The 12,050-nt window shown below is 35.4% G+C and overlaps 1 protein-coding gene across 1 annotated transcript in view; it reads left to right on the plus strand.

Annotated features, from left to right (window-relative positions):
* The window catches only part of GAS2 (growth arrest-specific 2), an 86,488-nt gene that overhangs the window by 42,907 nt on the left and 31,531 nt on the right, over positions 1-12,050 (plus strand). Inside the window, exons 5-6 of the mRNA XM_010563714.1 lie at positions 615-759; positions 4,101-4,208. Coding sequence (XP_010562016.1) covers positions 615-759; positions 4,101-4,208 — 253 coding nt within the window. The remainder of the gene's footprint in view (positions 1-614; positions 760-4,100; positions 4,209-12,050) is intronic.

Consider the following 12,050-nt stretch of genomic DNA (forward strand, 5'->3'; position numbering starts at 1 on the left):
TACAAGTGTTTTGCCACTGTAAACAGAAGATCTGCTGTCAAAAATCAATTAGAAAAAGCTTTAGCCACTTCTGAAAAATATTGGCCGTGTCTCAATTTGTTTGTCTATAAATTCAGTGCAATAGTTGAGACCAGGATAACCTTTAATCCCTTTTCATCTGGATTTCTTTGAAAAATACTAACACAAAATATAAGTTGTCCTGTAATTTGAAAGGATGTTGTGTGGAGGAAAAAAAAAAAAAAAAAAAGGCGAAAAAAGAAAGGGCGAATGCACTGAGCTTGAATCTGTCTTACATGGTATAGCATTTTTTGAGGCCGAGTGTTGTTCATAAGTTAGTCATTCACCAACATATGTTATCAGACAGAGAAGTTGAAAAAACCCTGTATTTCCTGTAAATTTGACCAACTGAGACATTACATCTAAACTAAATTTTTGTATTAATTTGGAATGATGGCATAAATGATTGACATATTTTATACATGTTTGCTAATCTATGTAGCGTTCTATTTTTGCACAATAGTGCAATACAGAAAGTATGAATTCTTTCCACCGCTTTGTTTTAACGTATGTAATGCTTTATAAGGACTAGTAACTTGTTTGCATGTTTCCAAAAGGTTTGGGGTGGAGCCTCCTGGATTAATAAAGTTGGAAAAGGAGATTGAACAAGAGGAAACACTTTCAGCCCCCCTTCCATCTCCTTCACCGTCACCAACAAAGTCTCCTGGGAAAAAGAGCACAGGGAAACTGTTGGATGATGCTGTAAGTTGTGGGAGGAAGCTTCTTCCTATCTGACCCATTCTGGTATGCACTTGCAAAGCACACAGAAGCCCAAGTTTAACATCTCACTGTATTTTAAAGATTAGCAGACTGATAGAGTTAGTTTATTTTTGACCACAATTATTTATGCCTGAAGTTTGGAAAAAATGTCAGTCTGTGTAGGAGATATGCAGTTTAGTCTAGCTTTGTGCTTAGGGCCAAGTTCCCTTCTTATTACTCCGTTCTCTTTTTCTGTTCACTTCTTATTCATCAACTCCCACTTGGTGTTTTGTCTGAGAAAGGACTGAGTCAGGACTAGGAGATTTGGCCCATAATGACTTGTACAGAATGTTAACGAATGCTTCTGAGTTATCTTGGCCTAATTTTTATGCTGCTGTTCTGCATGTTTCTCACGTGGTAAAAAAAAAAAAAAAAGCATTTTTTTTCTCACTGTTAGAAAGAAAGTATCTTTCTTTGAATTTCATTAAACTCTTTGCACTATACTGTAGTGTTTGTTTCTCTGTTGCAAACCCCAGAGGGGTTCATTTGAAACAGCTGGAATCAGATTAAAAGGACGCATTCTGAGACCATGAAGAGGTTAAACTTGAAAAGTACAAATATATTCTATAAAAAGAAGCAGTTACTATAGTAACTGCTGTATTACAAGGTAGATGTGCCACCTGGGAGTTACAAAGCACTTCTTGAAAAATCCATGTGCCACTTTTTTGTTACAAAGAGCAGATGGAATATAATATTTGTTCATTTTATTGAAATACTTTGTACTATTTGGTGCAAATAATTACATTTAACATTTTTTACGTTTTGTATTTCTTCCTTAACTTTGCAAAAGCACTCACTTAAGTTTCAACAGAATTGAGAAAGAACAGTTGTGTATAGAAGGAGGGTGGTGACTGCGTATCTTGTAGGAACAGAACAGAAAGTATGAAGGTTGTCTCCAACCACCTCCTTTAATTTAGAAAGCAGTAGGGATAGAAACAGAATGGAATTCATCCAGCTAGATTCCTGACCCGCACTGCCCCAGACACTCACACCATAAAATAGCAGCAGTGCTCATATAGTCCAGACACAAAATAAAATAGGATATGATTCTTCCCTCTGCTTCCTTATTTGATTTCCAAATTCCACTCAATAATAATTCTGTGTCCTTTGGGATAGTAGGGTAATGGAAGCCTCAACAGCAGGATCAGCAGTGAAGGTCTCATTATCCTCTGCTTTGCACCAGTATAAATCTGTTGGCTTTCATTCTCCGCACGCCAAAGATGGCTCTATTTTGCTTACACAGTTCAAAACAACCTTGAACCCGTTAGGTCTGGCTACTCTGGGTTTTTGCTTGATTAGATGAACCCCGGTAGGTGCAGCTATTAAGGCATAGTTCACGCTATCCATTTGTCAGCTTCGAATTTCAAGAGTGTCTCCAGAGGTGATGAATGCCATAGGATATTATGTCAGAAATCACTGATTATCGGGCAGCATTCAGAGTGCCATTGCCAAATAGTCCTCTAAGCACAATTCCAGTCTTGGTACCACATTGCAAGAGATACAGGAATGCACTTTTTGCATCCTCAGCAACCTGAACTTGGATTTAAGTTGTCAATCACTGACTTCATATAAGTTACTCCTATCATACACTGACTATCCAGAAATGGAGGCTAATGCTCACCCATGTTGATAAAAATCACTGGAATAATTAATCTTAAAATAATACAGTGATTGTACGTTCAAACTGAGGACAGCTCATCTGATACCCAAGAAAAACTTTGTGTGTGTAAAATACATGTAGATTTCCTCTGCCAAGTGTTATTTTAAAATGAAATTTTTCACAAAGATATCATGCCCTGATTAAAAAAAAAAAAAGCTAAGCTAAGAATAATTATGCAAAAAATATTCCACAAAGTAATAAAGTTACTCAGGTAACAACATTGAACAATTTCAGAAATAATTGGAAAGCCTTTAAATAGGTCAACAGGGCTACTTTCAAAAGCATTTTTGCTCCCTACTCTAATGTAGAAAAAATAATTCATTAACTTTTAATTTCCTTCTGGTTTACTTAACATACCATAACTTTATTCTAAAAGCACATCTGAAAAGCATTTGTTGTACTTCAGAAGCCTTTCCTGTTCATTTATTCAAGATAACCGCAACACCTATGAAAGTGCCATAGCTTTGCCCTGATTTTTTTTTTTTCTGAAACAGTTTAAGACTTTTAATTTGTTAGCTATTCTAAAAATATCCTTTCCCAGACCTCAGACCTTTTTTACAGGCCTTGGTTTACTAACTGTATTTGAAAAGGTCTTTGGAATATTATTTGAAGTGGACAAAACCTCTAGGAAGTTCCCCTGGCATCTTATATTGTTTGACACTGACATACTATGTCAGCATTCATCCAAGAAAACTGCAGTATATGAAAATGCTGCACTTGTTATTGCTGTTCCTATGCAGCAGTGTGATTTGAATGTCAAATAAGAGTTTCTCAACCAGATTTGCTCTTTTGGCGTTGTTACTTTCAGATCACTGAAGAGTACAAAATAAACTTTTACTAAGCATTAATGCCTTTGGTAGCACATGCAAGGCCAAGTTTTCACAAGAGGCTGAAGTCAAGCTGATGCAGCTGATAAAAAGCAGGAAAGTAGTTTTCATCTGTATTTTCTCAGCCCTTGTTGTTGGCAATGATAGAGTAGAGTACTCTTGAGGCCACTTTCAATTACTGTTGATTGCACTAATGCCCTCGGTTGGAGATCATCAAAGGGTAGTTAGCAATACTGGGAAGCACCTTGGCATGGATTTGCGATTATGTCACAGTATTCTCTGTACACTTTTATTAAGACGTTAGTGCACTGTTTGAAAGTGTCAAGTGAAGGTATTGGGCAGGGCCTTTCACTGATAAGCAAGATGCTTCTGTGTTTATTATATTTGTTTAGAAGGGAAAATACATCATTATGACATCTTCATTTTGCCCGTCAGTTATATTTGCACTTTGACAGTTGCGCTGATTCACCATAAAATACTGAGAACACATCTACCAAAGTCTGATGCTGAACTCAAATTAACAAACTGTTTCACTTCAGTTAAACAGTGCAAATTTTATGCTGAACTGCATGACACTTGTCTCTATTGTTACCTCATCACAGCTGTAAAACCGTTCTTGATATTGGAAGCACCATAGTCTGGGACTACAGAAATATTAAGAAAATTAAGAAAAACTAAGAAAATATCATCAATGAAGATTAGGTTAGGGATATCGTGTTATGGCAAATGTCGCCTTGAATGTTTTGCTACACATGCCATTTTAAACAGTTTCTATTAATAACTTCCGTGTTTTTCAGGTTAAACACATTTCTGAAGATCCTCCTTGTAAATGCCCTAATAAGTTCTGTGTGGAGCGTCTTTCACAAGGAAGATACAGAGTTGGAGAGAAGATCCTCTTTATTAGGGTAAAGATTTTGGTTTTTATTTTGTAGTGAATTGTTAGTATCTGCTACCTTCCACTTTGCAAATGATGTCACTGATTAACAGGAGAAAATATTTTCTTATTAACCAGCACTGACTCATTTTTGTGACGTTGTCAGGGAATAAATAAACTACAGTGGGTTAACTGACCCAAGGAATTGTTAGTGTGTGGTAGATCCTTCTAAATTTGGGTCATTGAATTTTCTCTGTCTTTGATCAATGGCAACCAAAAGTCTTCACAAATGGAGATGCTGACTTCCTCTCAGTTTGGTTTGAAAGAACATCCACTGCATTAAAGCAGCCTCTCTCCCATTTTCTTTTGACTGATACTATTTGATGGGTCAGGAAACAGATGAAAGACCTCATGGTCGTTGAATTGCCAAGTCATGACTAAGACATATTGCTTAAGTAGGGTGAGTAAAGCATTAATGTACATAGTACTTCATTTGATTAACAGATATTTCCAAACCTGGTGTTCTATTTCAGACTTTGTATGTAGTATATTAACTTCCATAGCACAAAGTTAATTGTTAATATAAATATTTGCTGGCATTAGTATCTGGCTGAATTTAGCACCAATATACTATCCAAACTTAATTTTGATCCTCTTAATCTTCTCTATATGTGCTTATGGTAATAATAATGAAAATACACTAATTGTGTTATTCTGTAGTAGTAGGTTAAGAATCTGATTCACGCTATGCTTCTTTCCATTTTCCATTTTCCTCTCCACATGTATTATCCTTGAGTAATGACTTGACAAAATGATAGCTCTTGCTGTCAAATAACTGTTATCCATATTTTGCTAAAGGCACACAACAGTGACCTGATGGAAGCGAGGATTTAGCACTTGCGAGAGCAAAAGAAGTCAGAGGGACTTTTTCCCATCTGTAGAAATCAAGTTCCTAGTTCAACAAAACACCAGAGTGCTTGTTCTGTCATAAACTTATGCTTAACTTACAATGAAGTCAAATTTAGATAAGGATTTAGGTTTTCTCATGTGTATAAAGTTGAGAACATGTTTAAGTACTGTGCTGAATAGGGATTGAGAACTCCCAATTAACTCAGTAATAGTTCAGAAGGAAGAAGAAATACAGGATTTGTCACAGGTAGTTTGAGGATTAATAGCTTTTTCTGTTTTGTAGCCAGTGAGACTTTTTTTTTTAATTCTGCAGTGTTTTTAGGTACTAGTTTTGTTACTAGCTTCAAACAGCTTCGAAGAAGGTAATGATCAATAACCAAAGATTCCAGTAATCTGGCAGAGTTTAACACTTAGGTTTTCTTCCTTCTGATTTTAATTTCAAATAACAATATCAAAGTATTTTTAATCTTCTAGTTTTGAGAAACTTAAGGTTTTCTGCCAGAATGGTGAGTGTCAAATTCCCTTTTGCTGGCTTCTTTATTGTGCAATCTAGTCCAAGTCAGATTTCATTCCAAGTTTGCAAACAAAACACCCTTTTCATATCACGCTACCGCATTCCAAGTTGAATTGTGCCAAAAAATAACAGTAATATAGATTAGACATTAAACTGCAGTATTAGAGATCATTCCTACAAAACTGATATCAATGGAAACTTGCCATGAACTTCAGTGGGAGCAAGTCCATATTCCTAGACTTTAAAAGTCAGTTGTCTTTCGGTTTTGGTTGGTTTGAACCTCATTTTGGAACGTTCACTGGATCGCAGTAAGTTTTTACTCTTCATTCTATGTTCTACATTCTTCGTGTGTACATAAGTAGATTTATTAGCCTTCCTTTGGAATCCTTTGGACACTTGTGAGAAAACACATTTGAGATGTGTAGCTGACTTAGAATTTGGTTGGTATTTGGCACCCTGTTTGATGCTGCTGAGGTAGTTCCTCCTACGTTCTTTACACAGCGTGACACAGCCAGATACATGCCATTTGTTTATAACCCAGTGTGTTCCAGTCAAGATCAAAAGTTTCATTGTTTTAAGTTGGCTGTTACTGTCTCTGTTAGCTTTCTCTAGGAACGTATATAGGACTTAAAACCTATATAGTTTCAGTGATGCTGCAAGCATGCCATGTGATAAAACATTGCAAGAGCTAAGTTGAAAGTGGAGTTAACACCTGTTAATTGAGGGTTAAATTTTTTTTTTTCCCCAGAAATTATTTAATAATCTATATCCATAACAAATTTGTTTTATTCTGGTTCTACGAATTCTGTTTAAAAAAGAAGAAATAGTGTCCAAGTCCCTCTTGTTGTTAATTTATATCTGGATATGAAACAAGTGGAAAAAAGAACAGCAAACAAAAAATAAAACCTGGCAGAACATAGAATTCATGCAAAAATCACACAAAAAATTACATGTGTCAATCTAAAATAATTTTAAGGAAAAAAACCCCTTTGGAATATGTGGCAAAATGCAGCGGGGGCAGTCCTTCAAAATTTCTCTTGTGTGGTAGTAACTTCTTAAGGTTATGGTCCCATTAAAATTACTTGAATAAAGATACTTCATTTTTTTTAACATGGAAAAATGTTTAAATTTGAGATGAAAATAAACCATGGAAATCCATAAAGCAATGGAAACGATGAAAATCCATGAAAACATTAAGACGCTTAATTCTGATGATAAAAATGCATGTCACAAAAGTAGTTCTTTATGCATGAAGTAGTTCCATAATGCCTAAACTGAACATGATTACCATAATGCTGTGGTGGGTTAGATGCTAAAAATTTATTTTCAATAAAAATTTACCTGCTCATGATTTCTTTTTCCTTCCTGCCATATAGGAATGAAAGAGTTTAAATTCCACTTACACAAAAAGGATGAAGACATGTTTTACAATCATGGATTTTATTAATAACTTGAAGTAAATGAAATGACTAGCTTATTTAAAACTGAAACATTGGTTTAGAATTAGTGGGACCTCTATAAGTGTGCTATATAGAATCAATTATTTTCCTATTCACTCTTAGATCCTACCATTATGTCATGAGTGCTTTAGGGAACAAGCCTTAATCTTTCAAAATAGAACTGAATTAATAAGCCTACTTTTAAAAATAAAGAATAACAAGTCATGAAAACCTACCTTGCACAAATGCATGTTTTATAACTTGGAAAAAAGAGTCACAGAGCTTGAAGTGCATGCTGCTTGCAGAAGGCAGTAAAGGAGTTATTTAGATTAATAGAGGTTTTTATAGTAAGAAATGACAGTCAGGCCTTAAAAAAAAGTAATTTTTTATAACAATTTCAGGGGCAAATATTCTTATTTCAAGTTATCTTGAAATCTGTTTTTTTCTTTGTTCTGCCATTGATCTGTTGAGTGACATTAGGCAGACCCCTGCCTTCCCCCATCTTAAGTTACAGCTTGTTTGTTCTTATAGTTGCACTTTCTCTCCCGCGTCTCCCTTTTTTTCTTCTTTTTTTTTTTTTTTTTTTCTCCCTTTTTTTCTTCTTTTTTTTTTTTTTTTTTTTCCCCTTTCTTCCTTGAGCCTTTCTTACTTAGGCCTAGCAGCCTTCCTGGAGCCAGAAGAACGTGGACATCTCTGTTTGCGTTGTACTTGGTGATGCTGTGTTTATGCTGAACACAAGAGCAGCTATGGTTCCACTATCTGGTTCTGTGAAGACTTGACATCTCTAGTTAAATGGTTGACAGACTTTCACTGAGGGTTAGCCAAACCCATAAAGTACTAGAAATTATTATTATTTTTTTCCCTTTTGATTTAATTTCCTATATTTTTTTCCTTGACATGCTTCTTTTGTGTGGCCATTCAAGTTAATTTAGTGTCTAGAACTTGTGTGTGTTGGGGATAGCTTGGAATGCATATTGTGAGCAAAAATGCTTTGAAAGGATTCATTGTAAACTTCTTTACAAAAAAGCTGTGTAAGTCAAATTCTTAGCTGCTAATTTAATGGAAAAGTGATAGAGTTACTCCTTTTTACTTTCACGCAAATAATGTTCTCGTTAGTCTTGGTTGAAAATGTTTTGACAGAATGTATCTCTGATGCAATATTCTGATTCAGCGGAACTGACAGGCTACGCAATAGCTCAGCAGTTTTTCTCACTAGCTTAGACCTGTTTGCCTTAGTGACCTCCTTTTGTGGACGATTAAATATTGTGTCGTCTTTAATTCCCAGTATCTTCCTCTATGCGGTATTGCACAAGGAGAACTCAACTTGGATGTTTGCAAAATCTTTATGAAATCATATTGTGCTGTTTCTACGATGTAATGCATCTTCAAGAAGTGTCACATTCTAGTTCTTGAAATGACTAATACACCTGCAGTAATTTCCTGCCGAGGTATTTACAATTTAGGCTCCTAGAGGTGAAGTTAGAACAATATTAGGTTCCCTGTGTTCAGTGGAAAGAGAAATCTCCCTTGGGAGGTAGCTCAGAACGGGAGGCCAGGGGAGGGTATTCTGAAGCTATATATGTAAAAACACTACCCAAAAATTCAGCCGACTTCCTCAGCGATGTGATTCAGGTTTAAGAAGCTTTGGTGTGCTCTTAATGCAGCCAGCGCCTGCGAGAGCTGAAGACTGCAAAGCGAGACCTCCCTGGGTGCCGCAGTTTCCTTTCTGGCAGGAATGTGCCAGGGTAAAATCACCCCGCACCCCAGTATCAGCAGTGTTTTCTGTGTGGTTACTAATTATACAAAAAATTTCTCAGTACTTTAAAGGTAAATAAAGGTGAGTAACAAAGCTAGATAAATCTCATTATTTCAGGCTTTTCCCCCCGCCCCCAGGAAGCTGAGAATACAGAATACAGAATATACAAATTATATAAGTACCCTCCTGATCCCCCTCCCTTTTTTTTTTTTCTGCTTCTCTGACTCCTTTCATATGCAAGATACTCGATCAGCATCTTCATCTCTAAAAGCACAGATAGTGCACCATTACTCTACAGACAAGAATTTGCAAATTGAAAAAGCCTTTATAGTTTATTGTTGAGAACCACAGGTTGGGTCCCATAAGTTTATACTGAAAATGTTATAAGGGAAAAGTATTTCCTTTTTGTTTAGGTTTTTTTTGTTGAGATTCTGTTTAATAGATTAATCATTTTGTAACAATCCACTTAACACTTACTAGACATTAATACATTTTACATTAACGATGAGACAGCAGTTGATGCTCGCAGTTTGGAACTAGTAACCTTGGTGCATTAGAACTGGAGATGCAGCTATTTGTAGTGTTGCTCTTTAAGAAGGATGGCACTGAGCTTTACATTTTCTTATTTAAACATCTTCCTCGATGAGGTGAAAATGTCTTGTATGACAGTAATGTGCGTATATTTAACACAGTGAAGGTAAGCACATCTATCTTTTACAGCATGATGCTCCAATATTTTATGGGGGGGAATTAATATTCTTCACTGTAGCTTTAAATAACTAGTATAGAATGCTAATTAAGAAGAAAAAACCCACCTGATTCTTTGTTGTGATATACTGTGTGTACAGTATACTTTTACACTGTAAGCATAACTCATGGTACCATCTAGAGAAATGACAATGAATGAGGTTTATGTGGTGGCATCAGTAAACCAAAGTTTCTGCACTGTTCATCGGAGATTCTCATTGAACATTTAGGATTCAGGCATAGAAGTATATTGAATATCTATTGCAGTATTCTTTAGCTTTAGGGTAGTATTCTTAAAGAACTCACAGCTTACATGGGAATTTCCAACTGGCCTTTATATCTTGACTCAGGAATGATGGTTCTACATAGAACTGAACTGGCCATGATTTAACAGAAGTGGTATGTGGGCTTTTAAAATATTTAATACCATGTGGTTTGGCCTTTCCATTCCTGAAATAACAGGAAAAAGTTAAAGCGTGTTTTAAAACAAGTGTTTTCTTTGTCATTCTCTTATCAGCGTGAAAGCAATGGGTTTTCCTCCTGTTGCATCCAGTTACACTTTGTATGCATTCCCGTTGTTCGGTAAAAACTGTTTATATCTACTGTATTTTATTTTGAAGCTCCATTGCACCTCTGTGGCAACATGCAAGATGCACATAAAGTACTTTTTACCGTAAATAAAGGCAGCAGGTTTTTATCCTGTGTGTTTACTGATGAGTTTGTCCTTTGTGCTGCCTTCTAATTCTGACCAGTAGAAAAGTAGTCAATGCTCTATTTCCAAATCCTCTTTATCATGTTGAAATACAGAAGATTGTATTTTAATGAGAGAATTCATGATTTGCATACCAATGAATTTATCAACCAGTCTGTTCCACTAGGATGTCTTTTTTTTCTAGCAGAAGTTGTGAGATGCCCACCCTTCCTAAAAAGACAGGGGGGAGTTGAGTTTTTATTTTTGTGTTTGTTCTCTTAAAAAAATGCATCTTGTTTATTTTACAATCCGAGGGCTGCATTCATCTTGCCTAGGTTTGATGCCTACAGGGTTCTTTCAGTAGAGAGGAGCAAGCAATTCCTCTCTATTTCTATTATGTTGATTAACTGGATTGTTAATCACCTTAAAGAACTACATGGCATTTTATATTACTTATCTCTTAGATTAAAAATTGTAAAAGTAAACTGTCAATTTGAGATAGTCTTTGTTCTAAATTATGGGGAACTTTTTTTTTTTACATTGATTTCTTAAGATTTTATCTTGAGACGTTATGTTCCAACTTTAAAAGAAAAAAAACAAAACAAAACTTCAGCTGCATCTGTGTGAGTCAATAGGAATTGATTCCTCTTTCAAAAAAACAAAAAAGTATTTATCAAGAATAAACTCTTATGGTAGGGAATGGATAAAACAGTGACACATTTATCCATAACAGTTATGCCCTTGAATGATTTATTAATCTCTCTAGGAGGCAAAGACTATGAAATAGTCATGATAAATTCAGTGTATGCATCTTATATATGCAATAGCATAGAAATAAGACTTCTAGGCTATATTGAACAATGCTTTTAAATGCAGATTTTTAGATTTTATGTAACTACAATGTAATAAAATTTTCCTTTGAAATGTAATTTGCTGTTAATAATTTCGCACAGTATTAATAGTTATTTTTACTTCATATTTTAAATTTCATTTGCTAATTTAAATTCATCATTCAAAAAAACGGTTGGCAAATATTCTTGCTTACAGTAAGAGAAAATGAAGGGAAGAGGTTTTAAGGTTACGTGCACTCAAATTTGATTGTATATTTTGTTCTCATATAATGATAACTTGCCTGTTCAAGTTGTTTGTGCTGAACACATGTAAAATTTAGTTTATGATGAAAATACATGAGCAGGTTAAAATACAGGTTTTACTAGTTCTCCATGGGTAACTGTCAGACCCCAGACTAGACTGTATCAGTTACTGTCTCTGCTTCTTGAACGTGTGACCTCTTTGTGTGTCACAAATGGAAACAGCTGCAGCAAATGACTACTCCAGTTGACATGGGACCAGAATTATGGTTCCGGGGCTCCTCCAACAATAGAAATGGCAAGTGCTCAACCAAGGTCAACATTTGAGCCTGACTTTATTTTCCGTGGTTTTGTTTAATTTCTTCTAGGCATTAGAAGTAGCATTTTTTGAGTCCAAGTCCACTTATATGCTTTGTGCATCAAATAATGAATTTTCACAGAAGTTATTTTCTACGTAGTTATACTCCTTTAGCAATGGAACATTAAAAAGGCTATAATTACCACTTGTTTTGCCCTGACAAAAAGTTATTAATTATCACATGAAAGCTACAGAGTAAGTGCCAAGTTAGAGACAGATGTAAGTTGGTGGACAAACACTGAAGTCAGTAGTAGCCCACAAAAGCCAAGGGGTAAAACTTCTAGCTTCTCCAAATGTGGAATTTGGAGTTAAAACTGGATATGATGTTCTGTTAAAATATGTGCCCAATGCCATTATTTATCCTTTTC

This window comes from Haliaeetus leucocephalus, unplaced genomic scaffold, assembly GCF_000737465.1.
Source record: "Haliaeetus leucocephalus isolate CR32 unplaced genomic scaffold, Haliaeetus_leucocephalus-4.0 Scaffold173, whole genome shotgun sequence".
In the NCBI taxonomy this organism is placed as follows: Eukaryota; Metazoa; Chordata; class Aves; order Accipitriformes; family Accipitridae; genus Haliaeetus; species Haliaeetus leucocephalus.